Below are 14,442 nucleotides of genomic sequence, written 5' to 3'. Positions count from 1 at the left end.
TACAAACTTTTCAAATAACCACTGAGGCCACAAATGCATCCACCCGCTGTCACCCTTTATTATTCTACTTATTTCATTAAAATTTTTAAAATATAATTCATGTTCACAGTAGTCCCACCTGAATAAATTCACTTAATGAAATTTTTACCAAGCATGCTCCATGCACCAAGCCCAGGCTGGGACAGGCTGAAACCAGGAGAATGTCCTGGGCATCAGGGCGCCTACATGGAACAGCCACAGTGGGGTAAATGAGACACGGGACCCGTCCTCAGAAGGGTCACAAGATTCTCCTGGAAATGGGGCTTCCCTCCAAGTGTGCCAAAGCCCTCAGAGTGCACTGTGGGCTCATGATTGAGGCCACTCATCCAGAGCTCCATCTGTTTTGGATTCTTGTCTAATGGCACAAACCACCTCGCCACAAGAAAAACCTCATCCAGTTCCAAAGAGGTGAAATCAAGCTCTATTTTTTTTTTAATTTCTCACCAGAGGATATGTCTGTTGATTTTAGAGCGGGAGGAAGGTAGTGTCAGAGAGAAAGACAGACAGACAGACAGACAGACAAACAGACATCGATTTGTTGGCCTCATGCACATGCCCGACTGGGGATCTATTCCTTCAACATATTGCTGTGCAGGATGATGGTACAACCAACTGAGCAACCCAGCCATGGAAGGCTCTATTTCTAGAAAAATGAGAATGTAACTACACTAAAACAGATTAAAAAAAATTGAACCTCCAAATCCCAACCATGAGGAAATGACAACCATCGGGAATCCTCTACAATGTTTCTAAAGGAAGAAACGAAGGCAACGATCACAGAGAAGGTAACAGTGGAGGCACCATGGTGCAGCCACATTGGAAAACAGTCAGATTGTTCCTTAAATGATTAAATGTACTGTTATGAAAGGACCCATAATCTCCTTTCCTACACTCAAGACAAATGAGGAGTTCAAACGAAAAACTGTCCATGAATGTTCATAGGAGCATTACCAACAACCAAAAAGTGAAAACAACCCAAATGTACACTTCCAGGTAAATGCATACACACACGCTCTACCTGGACAATAGAAATAGTATATGGCCATGAAAAATAACACCTGCTACAATACAGATGAGCACCAAAAACATGAGGCTAGGTGAAAGCAGACAGAGTTAAAAAACCACAAGCTGTGTGATTCCACTGATAAGAAATGTGAAGCCCTGGCCAGGTGACTCAGCTGCTTGGAGAGTTGTCTGTGTAACCACAGGTTGAGGGTGCAGTCTGTGATTGGGGGCACATATCAGAGGCAACCAATTGATGTTTCTCTCACATATCGAAGTTTCTTTTCTCTCCCTCTCTTTCTCCCTCTAATTTCTGTTCTAAAAATAAATAATATTAAGAAATTTAAACCTTTCAGGACAACAACATTTCCTGAGGATCAGGAAAACAGGATAAAAAGTTTGCTTTCCTGACAAATGGCAAAAAAACATTTTGTAAAAATCAAAGCTCACTAACACCACAAATGATGCTACTCAGAAAGAGATCAGTTGCCACCTACCACACAGACAGTTTATACCACTTGTTATTTGTACTCAATGAGCAGAACAAGCACCAACAACTGCCAATGTGAAACACTGGCAGCTCCTGCTGCACGGTACTAGGGGAATAAACTGTCCCCACCTCGTAACTATGAAAACCTCTGAAAGGCCTTAAAAATACCCACCATCACTTCATCTACAAAGAAGCCCCTGGAGAAATCATAAAGACCTGGCTGGTGTGGCAGGCCACATGCCTGGCCTGCAGGCCAGTCTCAGATGGGGTCGTGCAAGAGGCAACTCATTGATGTTTGTCTCCCACAAGGATGTTTCTCTCCCTTTACTTCTCCCTCCATCCCACTCTCTCTTAAAAAACAAACAAACAAACCTTAAATCTTTACACAGTTGCTCCACCTTCCATAATTAAAAAAAATTTTTTTTAAATCATACAAAAGATAGGGTAAATATATATGTCTAGTCCTGGACAGGTGGCTCAGTTGATTAGAGCAATCAAATGTTGTCCATTTGATCCAGGGTTGGGGTGTGTATGGGACTAACCAATTGATATTTCTCACATGTGTGTTTCTCTCTCTCCTTCTCTCCCTGTAACTCAGTGAATATCCTCTGGTAATGATAAAAACAAGGAAAGAGCTCTGGCAGGTGTGGCTCAGTGGATTGAGTGCAGGCCTGCAAACCAAAGAGTAGCTGGTTCCATTCCCAGTCAGGGCATATGCCTGGGCTGTGGGCCAGGTCCCCAAAGGGGGTGCATGAAAAGCAACCACACAACGATGCTTCTCTCCTTCTCTTTCTCCCTCCCTTGTGTCTAGAAATAAATTGGGCCTCTCTCTAGAAATAAATAAGTAAAACCTTTAAAAAATTAAAAAAAAACACAAGAAAACACACACCCACATACCCACACACATACACAATTGATTTGAGAGAAGGTGCAAGAGAAAAAGATGTTGTTCCACTTATTGTTCACTGCTTCTTGTATGTGCCCTGACCAGGGATTGAACCCACAACCTTGGCATATCAAGATGATCCTCTAACCAAATGCACTACATCTGTTTGCTTTTATTGTAAAGTATTGCTTCCAATGAAGGAAATTTAGACAAAAATACCACAAATAGCCACCCACTAAAACATCATAAAACATCACAGCCACAGCCACAAACTCTCAGGTCCCTCACCACATGAGTCCTCCTCCCATCCCTCTTTAGTCCTCTGGGCATTCAGTGCCACCTGACTATTTCTGAAGGCCCTTTGCCCAGTATATACTGCCCAGGGCCTCTGTTACACTTCGTTGAATATGTTTAAGCCAACACTTCCCAGGTGCCCACTGGTGTCTCCTCAGAGACCCCAGAGTAGGACAGGTCACTCCTGAGCTATCCTGTCCCCTGCGGTAGAAAAATGCCAGTGTCAGGACAGTATTCTCCCAACTCAGGGTGGACACAGTCTCAGGAGAATGGGCCAGGGACTGGGGCCCTGAGGGAGTTTGTGGGGCAGAGAGAGGGTCATCCTTGCCCAGAAGCCTAACCCTAAGGAAGGAGGTGTGAGAGGGGGACATGACTCACCAGGGTCTTTGTGGTCGGCTGCTGGGTGGCCATCCTTCCAGTGCCCATGGTGACTGGGGCACAGGCAGGCTGTAGAAAGAGAAAGGCAAAATGAGAGACCAGGTAGAGGCCCCCAATCTACAATGCAGAATGACAGACAGACATACCTCCTAGAAGACAGGCAGACAGGGACAGGCATACATCTTAATAGTGAAAGCACCCTGGGGACCAATGGCATTTAAGGCGATCCACAAACACTGACTTAATTCTCCTGACACCCTACAGTTTGCAGGCTATTTCCATTCACCCCATTTCACAGATGGGGAAACTGAAGCCCCAAAATAAAAGACATGCACCCAAGAAGATAAGGCTGAGAACATGATTGGGCCTAGTAAGCAGGGTCTCTGTGCTTGGGGCACACGTCACTTCCACACAGGCACGCCCCCAACACACACGCATGCGCACACAGCCAGTCCCACAGCCTGGAGGGAGGAACAGGACCCTCTACCCCAGCCCTGGTTCTGAGTACTGCACCAGGCCCCAGAAGTCACCCCAACACCAACACAACCCAGACAGGGGAAGGCCTGGACAGGAGGGATGCAACCCCACACGCACAGACACACAAGCGCAGAGGAAAAGACCAGACACAGGCGGACCCCTGGATGGTGCCTTCACAGGGAGACACCGCGGAAGGAAACAAAGGCAGACACGCACAAAGACTTGCACACAGATGGACCCAGGAGAGACCAAGACACGCAGTCGACACACACATAAGCAAAGGGGAGACTCAGAAGGCCACCCGGCCACACGTGCTGACAGACATGGAGACACACTCATGGAGACCACCTGGGGGGGTCTCAGGACAACGCACGCCCGCGCGAACACGAACACACACACACACACACACACACAAGCACCACCTTTCCCAACGCATCCGTGCCCCCTCCCGAATCCTCAGGCCCCTTCCCTCGCACCACAAGCTCCCTACTTCCTCCCTGGCGCCCTCCGCAGCCAGAAACACCACACGGCTACCTCAGGAAAGTGACCACCGGCCTCCGCCAGGACCCCCGATCACACTGGGCCTGCTCGGGCCAGTAAGACCACGCTTCCCAGAACCCTCTGTGGCCTCCGATGAGTTGGAGCGCTACTGACCAGTTGTGGGCCCGAGAGGCAAGCCTGTGGCTCCGTGTCCCAGAAGCCCCCGCGCGGCCCAAGCGTCAAGGAGGCGGAGTCCGCGGGAGATCTGGGCAAGTGACTAGCAGTGGTGCCGGAAGCGGGAGGAGGGTCAGAGAGCAGGACTGGACCTGCAGGAGCTGGGTGGAAGGACGAAGCTGGGGCCTGGGCAGGGCAGGAAAAGGACAGAAGAGAGCAGGGAGAGGGGGAGGTGGGAAGTTGCAAAAAAGACGCTTCAGACCCCCTGCAGACCTCCAGCATCCTGCCAGGTGTCCTGATAATCATGCTGACTTGCAGAAAATGTGTAAAGCGTGCACAGACGCAAGAAAGCAAGTGAGCGTAATCAGAGAAATATGAGCCCTTCCCGTTGTACAGCCCCTGCTCTAGTCATGTTATTATTACTGACACAAACGGGGTTCTGCTGCCTGTGCCTCTTTCGCTTCAACAGGCACATTCTAGAGGCACGGGCTGGTGAGAAAGGAAAAACGTTTTAATTCAGTTGCTGGAGGGTCACGGAGAACGGCAGATTTTTGTCTCAAAACCCATCCTCTCTGGAAAACCTCAGGGAAAACACAGCTGCCCTCAGCCAGACCAAAACGGAAGACCGTGTCACGTTCCTGCTCCCTTTCAAAGTACTGTCTTTTGGGAACTGCAGGTGCCCGGGAGCAGTCACCCAGGCAGCTCAGCTCGCTTCCGCTCCCCGCCACTGTTCTGTTTCAACTTCCCTCTCGGAAACCGCAGGAAGTGGTCAGACAGGCTGCTTCCAGGGCCACAAGGTCGCTCTAACTCACCTCTCTCTAAGTGCGCCAGGTGGGCAAAAGAAAAGACCTTGCTTACCTTGGTTTATATTAGTTTTGGGGGTGGGACGGTCTGAATGCCCAATAAACTACACATTTCCGCGTGCTGGGGACAGGGGTGGTCTACGCATGACCAATCGCTTGTTCTCCCCAAGCTAGACTGACAGGCTAGCCTTAGGTGCTGCACTTCCCCCATTGTGGCCCCCTCTGACCTCTGGGGTGCACCTGCCCGTCTTCCCTGGCCCCGCCCCCAACCTCTTATCACTACGGGGTAGGAGGGCTTTCCCTTCCTCGACTCACCCTGCTAGCATTTCACCTACTCAGTGCTATTCCTGCTATCTCCTGCTGCCCTCCTGCCTGGGGCAGAGTGTCTGCCTCCAGGATAGGGTGCTCCATGGGAAAAGCAGGAGCTCGGTTACCAGGGCAACAAGACCCCACCCACCGCCTCGCCTTTGCCTGGGGAGACAGAGGTCACCTCAGGAGGTTCCTGCTTTTCCTGCCCTTCCTCCTCTCACCGGTCCTGTCTGGCTATCTGTATCCTCAAGATGTACAAACTCATTTAGTCCTGGCTACCAGGCTACTTTCCAGATGAGGATACTGATACAGGCAAGGGAGTTCACACAGGAGGAATATGGGGGAGTTGGGGTGGGAAAGAGGTCTCCAGACTGGGGAACTCTTACACCATGAACCACACACACACACAAAAAAAAAACCAAGTGCAAAAGCAGTTGCTGCCCCAGTTGGTGTGGCACAGTGGATTCACTGCCTGCCTGTGAACCAAAGGGTCACCAGTTGACTCCCAGTCAGGGCACACAGGTGGGTTGCAGGCCAGGTCCCCAGTGGGCGGGAAGGGGGGCAGTACATGAAAGGCAAGCATGTGTTGATGATTCTCTCCCTCTCTTTCTCCCTCCCTTACCCTCTCTAAAAAATAAATACAATCTGTTTTTTTAAAAAGCATTTGCTGAAAGTCTCAATGACCACAAAAATTGCAAACTGTAGCTGCCTTAGGTGGTGATTAGTGACTTCTTTTTCTTTCTGTTTTAATTCTCACCTAGGGATATGTGTATTGATTTTAGAGAGAGAGGAAGGGATAGAGAGAAAAATGATGTGAGAGAGAAACATCACTCTATTGTGATCTGTAACATTCTGGCTCACCACATGATGTTCCATCTAAGTGAGCCACTGGGCCAGGGCTCTACCCCTTTGGGACTGACCTCTTCAAGCTGTTGAGCCAGGCTATTTGAGCTCTCTGTGGCACTGACTCCTACTCCCACAGACCACATGATTGTGTGAACGCCCTCCCCCGACCTGTCACAGGTGTCTTGGTCAGACTGGCTGAGCTGTCCCTGACTGACTCTCTAAGCAGAATGCAAGGAGCTCTGTACCTCTTACTGCCTCAAAGAACTCAGCCACCTGGGAAAGAGCCCTGCTATTTATTGCCAGTAAACAAAGCTCTCTAGGTCTTGGGAAGTGCGGGATGAAAGCAGATGAGGGCTAAAACTGCACATTTTTAAGAGGCATCTTTGTCTTTTGGAATGGCAGCGCATGTCTTCAACCTGACTGAAATTATTAACATGGAGTTTCAAACACCATTCTGTGGGAAAAAATGTACCCCCCTGAAAATTAAAAACAAAGCACAGATGTGGTTCATGATGCAAGGATTCATGATGATGGTTACTTGGATTGTGGAAAATTGTGGGAGGGCTGTGTCAGGACATGTGAGTTACTTGCAAGGTTCTAGTTTTTATGGTGCCAGGTGGGGGCAACGATATCTTGTGTATCAGAATACAGCATGACTATATTTTATGATACTTTGAATTATAAACACTTGAAATCTTATTTGAGTGGCATTTTTTTGAATGACAAGAACTCTAGCAATTTCAAATTTCCTAAAAATCCTTACTGTCTATAGGATCACTTGTGTAAACTGTAAACAGTGTTTGTTATTTTAGGATCACTTTGGCTGGTGAAGAGACATGCCAATCATCTCTAGTTAGGGTTGGCCTTGTACTATGCAGGTTTTGAATGGTGCAACGTCTTCAAGAATGACCCCCTGGCATAAAAATCTAGCAACTCTGGAAATGGTGAATGAATGGATGGATATGTTTGTTCTTCCCAAAGATCTGCTCACCAGGGAAAGCATGGCTGCTCACATTGCTCAAGACACAGACATTCACAAAACACCAACACTGTGCTAAATAGTGCAAGAGACACCAGAGGTGTGTCCCCTTCCCCTAAGAGGATGATCTCCACAACTACTTAAGGAGCAGGAAGCTTTCAGGATCTGATTTTAGCTATTTCTTTATTTAGTTAGTTTTAGAGAAAGGAAAAGGAAAAAGAGAGATACATCAATTGGTTGCCTCTTACATGACCCCAAATGGGGACCTGGGACCTCAATGCAGGCATGAGCCCTGACAGAACTGAACTGGTGAACTTTCAGTTTGCAGGTGGTCAATCAGTCCACTGAGCCACATCAGCCAGGCCCTGATTTGAACTTTTGATCTGATAGTCCTACACAACTCTAGTTCTTCCCTACTTTTTGAACTTTTCGTGGAGTTGTTGGCCCAGTGGCTTTGGATTCCAAATCCTATAAACTAGATTTCTTTATATTGAAAATATTTTTTTTATTGGCATCTGCCTTGCTTTCTGTAATTTCATCTCCTTCACAGTGGGAACTGTGTGTTTCTAATACACTGCTGAGTCACCAGCTGTTAGGACTATTTTGGGCACATGCAAGATATTCCATGACTTTTTTCTCAAGGGATTAAATGAGTAAAAGGTGATGCTTATTAATGTAAAGCATTCCAATGTCTCCATATGGGCAAGTCATTGATTTAAGAATGAAAGTGAGTGAGCTGCACCAAGTGCATCAGTTGTCTGGGTGCAGCCCATGGTCTGTGCAGCCAGGCCACCCACAATCATGGAAACCCTGTTGGGTAAGACTCTGTCTGCCAGGAGCCCAAGCCACAGGCAGGGGAGCTGTTGTTCCCTCCTCTGGGCCATCTATCGATGGGGGCCTAAAAAGCAGGGCTGTATGGCACCAAGTAAAGACTTTTGTAAGTAAGGATCACCCCACAAGGAGAAGAATCTACTTCACATTTTAAATGTTTCAATTATTTGACAGAGACTGAGGAAGATATATTTTTCCAATCACTTAGTGCATTCATTGGTTGATTTTTTTTCCAATTTTAGGGAGAGAGAGAAATCAATTTGTCTTTCCTCTTTTTATGCGTTCATTGGTTGGTTCCCTCCATTTGGACACCAAGAACCAGAGGCTAAGAAATGGAGATTTCGAGAAAACTATGGCCAACTTGCACCTTGTAGGCTGAAGAGCAAATACGTCACACAGGAAAAAAAAACAACACACAACATGAACATGAAAAGATTTAACTTAATTTAACCATAAATGGGCATAAAGTCTACATTATGCAGCAGAAAAAGTCCTAGAGATCTACTGCTGTACAAAATTGTCCTCTAACTAATGATACCATCTTGTACAAAGAAAATTGGGTTAAGAAGGTACTTCTCATGCTCTGTTTGGGTGGCTCAGTTGGTTGGAGCACTTTCCCATACAAAAGCTTTCAGGTTCAATTCCTGGTCAAGGTATATACCTCAGTTGTGGGTTGGATCCCACACTGAGGTACATTTGGAAGGCAAAGGATAAATGTTTCTCAAATCTCTCTCTCTCTATTCCCATTAAATTAATAAACATATCCTCCAGTGAGAAAAAAAAAAGATGGTAGATCTCGAGTTTTTGTCCACAAGAAATGACATTTTAAAGGCAAAACATGAAAAATGTAAGGTTTCTACTTTTCACATTACCTCCCTGTGTCATACTCTTGTTTGCTAACATGTAATAAATTTCACTGAAGTTTTACTTCTTTAAAAAAGATAAAAACAATAAAAACACAAAGGGGAGTGCACAGTAGATACTATTGTCAATTGTTCATTTTTTCATTTAATGCTATATCTCAGAGCATCTTCAGTCATCAGTATCTTCAGTTCCTCCTCACCATTTTTTTAAGATTATTTATTTATTTTTAGAGAGTGTGGAATGGAGGGAGAAATGGAGAGAGAAAAGCATCAATGTGTGGTTGTCTCCCACCTGCCCCTCACCAGGGACCTGGCCTGCAACCTAGGCACATAGCCCAACTGGGAATTGAACTGGCAAACCTTTGGTTCCCAGGCTGGCACTCAATCCACTGAGCCACACCAGCCAGGGCCTCACTATTTCTTGTGCAGACAGATCCTAATGGATCTGGCCAACCTGCTAAGGACCAATCCATGGATGTTGTCAATGTTTCTTCTCTTCCAATCTGCACTGAGCCCTGGACTGAGAGGACAATGTCCTGTCCCCCAGTATTTATACGGATGTATAAATGGCCAGTTGGGGCTATGCTCCAATGTCATCTTCTGAGAGAGACCCTCCCTGAACAGCTGAAGCTGAAACAGCCCCTCCAATCACTTTCTAGCTCATCACTTGTGATCTGGCTCAGTAATGAGCAGTGGGGGGCTCCCTGAGACCAGGGCCTGTGGCTTGCTCTCTGCTGGACACACAGCACCTGGAACAGAGGAGGCACTCACACACTTATTGAATGACTTGCTGTTCACCTAGAGCCTCTTGTCTCTTGAGATTTCTGCTCATCAGTGGATGCAAAAATCCTAGGTGTTCATGGATTAGATATTCACTTTCTTATATCTTCAAACAGCCTCTCTCCAACTACTAAGCAGGAAAGAAAACAACTCAGGCTCCCATGGGACCCAATTCCACCATGCCCCTGTGCATGACACCAGTCACATGAACCTCCCTGTCACATTGAATTCAGCAGTGAAAAAAATGCCAGCTGCACACTTGTCTCTCCTTCTCCTCCACTTCTCAGCCCCTCCCAGCCCCTCAGGAAAGCAGGTGATCACCTGTAAGGACACTTTCCCTTCTAGACAGCTCCTTAAGAATCTTGGACCAAAGGAAAATTCTCCTGATGACATTTCATGCCATGAGAGGATGCTTATTGGGTAAGTGAGCATCCATGGAAAGGAGATGAGAAATCAATGAATCTCCTAGTGTTGCTGGTGTAGGTGTGTGTGTGGTGGGGAGAGGGATGTAATTTCCTGCTACTAATATCAATGGTCATGGGAGACCAGAAAACACCAGGGAAACCATTCTGATAATAAGCATTAGACGTGGTGTGACCATTCCCAAGCCAGGAATCCAGACTGCAAGAGGGAAGTGGCCTGGTGCACGCTTGCTTGGTTCTGGGCGTTCCTGTGGGGTATGTGTGCTCCCTCCCCCAAAGTGTTGACACTCATTTGGACAGGACATCCAGTACCTGCAACTTGCACATTTGACGACTGTTTAAAATGACATTGGTCTTACTTAATTAAATCTTTTATTTTGAAAAATTTAAAGACCAATGTGAGATACTTTGGAACCTGAAGAGACTGTTACTTCCCAATCCTGAAAAAAATATTTTTCCTCCTCGTGAACCACCTGGTAACTTCTACAACTTATGAGCTTGGGGCCTTCCAGCTGGTGTTGCAGGGAAACTAGGGGCTGTGTGTGAGGAAAACGAGGAAACATACAGATGGCAGCAACCTCATCTTTGGACTAGATCCGAGTGTGTTTGACAAAGGGACAATGTCCCCATGGAGCTCACCTCCTCCTCTTCCTCCATCCTCTGCCTCCTCCACTTTACTGTGGAGAAGAGGGAGACCCAGAGACACTAAATGCGATGTCCAAGGTCATGAGTCAGTCACTCCTGCTCATACAGCAACCACAGTGCCTCTGGACACACTCCCAGGTACCAGACCTGTAGGTGGGCTTACTTTCCACATGGCACTGCAGATGCAAATGGCGAGCATGGCACAGCCAATCCACAGCACCCACATTCCTAATACCACTATGAGTAGGACTTCTCTTGCGTTCTCCATGTGGGCTCCAATATCAAGCCTGGCATTTGCCCATGGGCTTATGACCTGCCTGTCAGGTGTGGATTCTGAGCTCCACACCTCCCTGCTATGTGTCTGGTGAGGTTTAAGTTCCTGCTGAAGGTTCCTCCCACATGTCACACAGGCAGGGCTTCTCTCCCACATGGATCCTCCAGTGGACAGAAAGCAAGAAGTTCCTGATGAAGGCTTTGCCGCACCAGCCATTCTTACAAAGGTTCTCCTCAGAGGTGGTTGGTCATATTTTCCTGCAGGGACAAGTGTGTCATGGAGTGCTTCTGGCAGAGGGAGCACTGGTAGGGCTACTTCTCGGTGTGCACGAGCCTGTGTTTCCTGAGAGAGCAGTTTTTGCTGAAGGCCTTGCTGCACTGGCTGCACTTATAGGGCTTCTCTCCAGTGTGTACGCGCCAATGTGTCCTCAGCGAGGACTTTTGGCTAAAGGCCTTGCCACACTGGCTGCACTTGTAGGGCTTCTCTCCAGTGTGCACACGCTGGTGCGTCCTGAGGGAGAAGTGCTGTCTGAAGGCCTTGCCGCACTGACTACATGTGTATGGCTTCTCTTCAGTGTGCATCCTCTGGTGCAGGATGAGGTACTCGTTCTGACTGAAGGCCTTGCCACAATCCCCACACACGTATGGATTCTCCCTAGTGTGCATCCTCTGGTGCAGGATGAGGTTCCCTTTCTGTCTGAAGGCCTTGCCGCAGTTGTCACACATGAATGGCTTCTCCTCAGTGTGTGTCTTCTGGTGCCGGAGAAGTTGCTTTTTCAGGAGGAAGGTCTTTCCACAATACTCACACATGTATGCCTTCTCTCCATTGTGTGTCCTCTGGTGTTCACTGAGGGTCTCCTTGCGGCTGAAGGCCTTGCCACAGTCCCCACATACATATGGCTTCTCCCTAGTGTGCATCCTCTGGTGCTGTTTGAGGTTCCCTTTCTGTCTAAAGGCCTTGCCGCAGGTGCCACACATGAAAGGCTTCTCGCCAGTGTGCGTCCTCTGGTGCTGGATAAGAAGCCTTTTCTGAATGAAGGCATTTCCACAATACTCACACGTGTATAGCTTCTCTCCATTGTGTGTCCTCTGGTGTTCATTGAGGGTTTCCTTTCGGCTGAAGGACTTGCCGCAGTCCCCACACAGGTATGGCTTCTCTCCAGTGTGAGTCCTCTGGTGCCGGATGATGTACGTCTTTTGGCTAAAGGACTTCCCACAGTCCCCACAGACATATGCCTTCTCCCCACTGTGCATTCTCTGGTGCTCTTTGAGATTCCCTTTCTGTCTGAAGGCCTTGCCACAGTCCCCACATGTGAATGGCTTCTCCCCAGTGTGCGTCCTTTGGTGTAAGATGATGTGCGCCTTCAGCCTGAAGGCCTTGCCGCACTCCCCGCACACATACGGTTTCTCCCCGGTATGCGTTCTCTGGTGCTGGATGATGTTCACCTTCAGCATGAAGGCCTTGCCACAGTCCCCACACGTGTAAGGTTTCTCCCCGGTGTGCACACGCTGGTGGACGGTAAGGGATGACTGCTGGGTGAACTGCTTCCCACACGTGTGGCATGACAAGAGCTTCTCCCCAGTGTGGATTCGCTGATGCATCCTCAGGGATGAGGTGTAGCTGAAGGCCTTGCCACATTCCCCACACTCGTATGGCTTCTTCTCTACATTGAGGGTGGAGAGAGGAACGAGGACTGAAGTACCTGAGTCCTTCCCACACACGGTGAATGGGTGTGTCTCCGCTCCCCTATGTCCCTCTGATATCACTGCGGCCCACGTGGGGCTTTGATGGACGAATGTCTTAAACTCACAATATTCAGGGGCTAATGCTTGGGATATGTCCAAATTCCCCAGACAGGTTCCTGGACTCTCCTGCTGCCACTCCACCCAGTCACCCTGTGTCCCTGCTCCTTCACAGGGGTAACTCCGGGCACCATTCTTCATGGGTCCTTCTGCAACAACCACAACAGATGGTCTGTCTTCCCAATCGTCCTCCTGTGGGTCCAGTTCCTTCGTGTCAGGTCTAGTCTCCACGTCTGAGGGGAGGGGAAAGAGATGGCGACACACATGTAGTTAACCACACTGGGAGGCAGGATCTTCCCAAAGCACCCCAAGGCACAGCCTAAGAGCAGGGGACACCTGTCGTGGGGACACAGGGAGAAGGGAAGCAGTGATTTGAGACAGTGAGGTTGAGGGAGGGGAGTAGAGAGTAAGAAATGTCCCTTTGGGAGTGGGTGCAAAGGTGGACAGCGCAGCTCACATGGGAAGACAGACCTCTGAGGAGAAAGAGGAGGATGGTAGGCTTGGAGGCATGAGTCAGAAGCTCCCCCAAACACAGTGAGCCTTCACTACACCAGACCCCTGACTTCCAGGCCTTGTCTTACGTGCCCCAGCCAGCTGTGCTTCTCAAATCATTGACTGTAATTAGAAACAGTAAAGTAAAAGCTGACTCACATGTGGGTGTACTGGTTGTTCTCTGTGTCCCCACAGGCTCACCAAGCACCCATCTTCCTACACTGCCCAGGAGTGACCTGTCCCTTGTGGCTGGGGCCAGACCACTCGTGTTGCACACTCATCCCTTCACGCTGATCACAGCCATTCCAATCCCCTCCTGCATGGGTCCTACAGATGCCTCAATTTCTGTTTCCACCTAGAGGCTGTCCTGAGTTCCAGACTCTGCACATGGACATCAGGGTTCCTCCCAACATTAAAAACTGTGAGATCTTATACAAAAATCTCGTTAAAAAAGGGGAAGGTCCAGCTGCACACAGCCCTCCATCATAGGAGGCAACAAAGATAGGAGTGGTAAGTAGCTGTCCCTCTACCCCCATTTAAGGCCCCACTGGCCTCACAACATGTGAGTGTGAGGTCCCTCCCCTCAGTCCTGAGACCCCAGGCGTCAGTCTCTATGCTGACACCTCCTAATGGATGCCCCCACCCAGACCCCCTTTCTCAGCTCTACTGAGAAATAAACCAAGGCCTACAGGGCATTCTTCTCCAGTGTCCAAACCTAATGCATTGGATGCAAACCAGAATCTAGGAACCTCTAGTCCCTGATAATAGAAACAAGAAAAGACCTATCCAGGTAACTTAGTAAAATAAGACAGACCACTATGACCTATACCATAGGATTCCACTCCTGTGAGGCAAATAGGACTGTCAAAGTGACAGAGGCAGAAAGTAGGACAAGGGTGCCAGAAACAGGGGTGGGGGATGTGAAGCTGCTCATTAGAGGAGACAGACTGTCAGCTGGAGATGAAGAAGCATCCTGAGGGTGGACAGTGGTGATGGTTGAACAAGAATGTGACTGTATATCAAGCCATGGAACTGTGCATGTAACAATCGTTAAATGGTCAGAAACAAAATAGTTAAACAGTTCATTGAATCTTATGTTTGTTTTGCAACCATTAAAAAAAAATAAATGTTTTGCCCTGGCTGGTGTGGCTCAGTGGACTGAATGTCGGCCTGCAA

General features: G+C 48.2%; 1 protein-coding gene across 1 annotated transcript in view; it reads right to left on the bottom strand.

The window, feature by feature from the left end:
• LOC123826774 (zinc finger protein 420-like) overlaps positions 1-14,442 on the bottom strand; it is a 52,812-nt gene that overhangs the window by 6,317 nt on the left and 32,053 nt on the right. The window contains exon 5 of the mRNA XM_045850836.1: positions 11,302-13,007. Coding sequence (XP_045706792.1) covers positions 11,302-13,007 — 1,706 coding nt within the window. The remainder of the gene's footprint in view (positions 1-11,301; positions 13,008-14,442) is intronic.

The sequence above is a fragment of the Phyllostomus hastatus genome, unplaced genomic scaffold (genome assembly GCF_019186645.2).
Source record: "Phyllostomus hastatus isolate PE091 unplaced genomic scaffold, TTU_PhHast_1.1 phas_contig_133, whole genome shotgun sequence".
NCBI lineage: Eukaryota > Metazoa > Chordata > Mammalia > Chiroptera > Phyllostomidae > Phyllostomus > Phyllostomus hastatus.
This window is presented reverse-complemented; position numbering and strand designations above follow the sequence as displayed.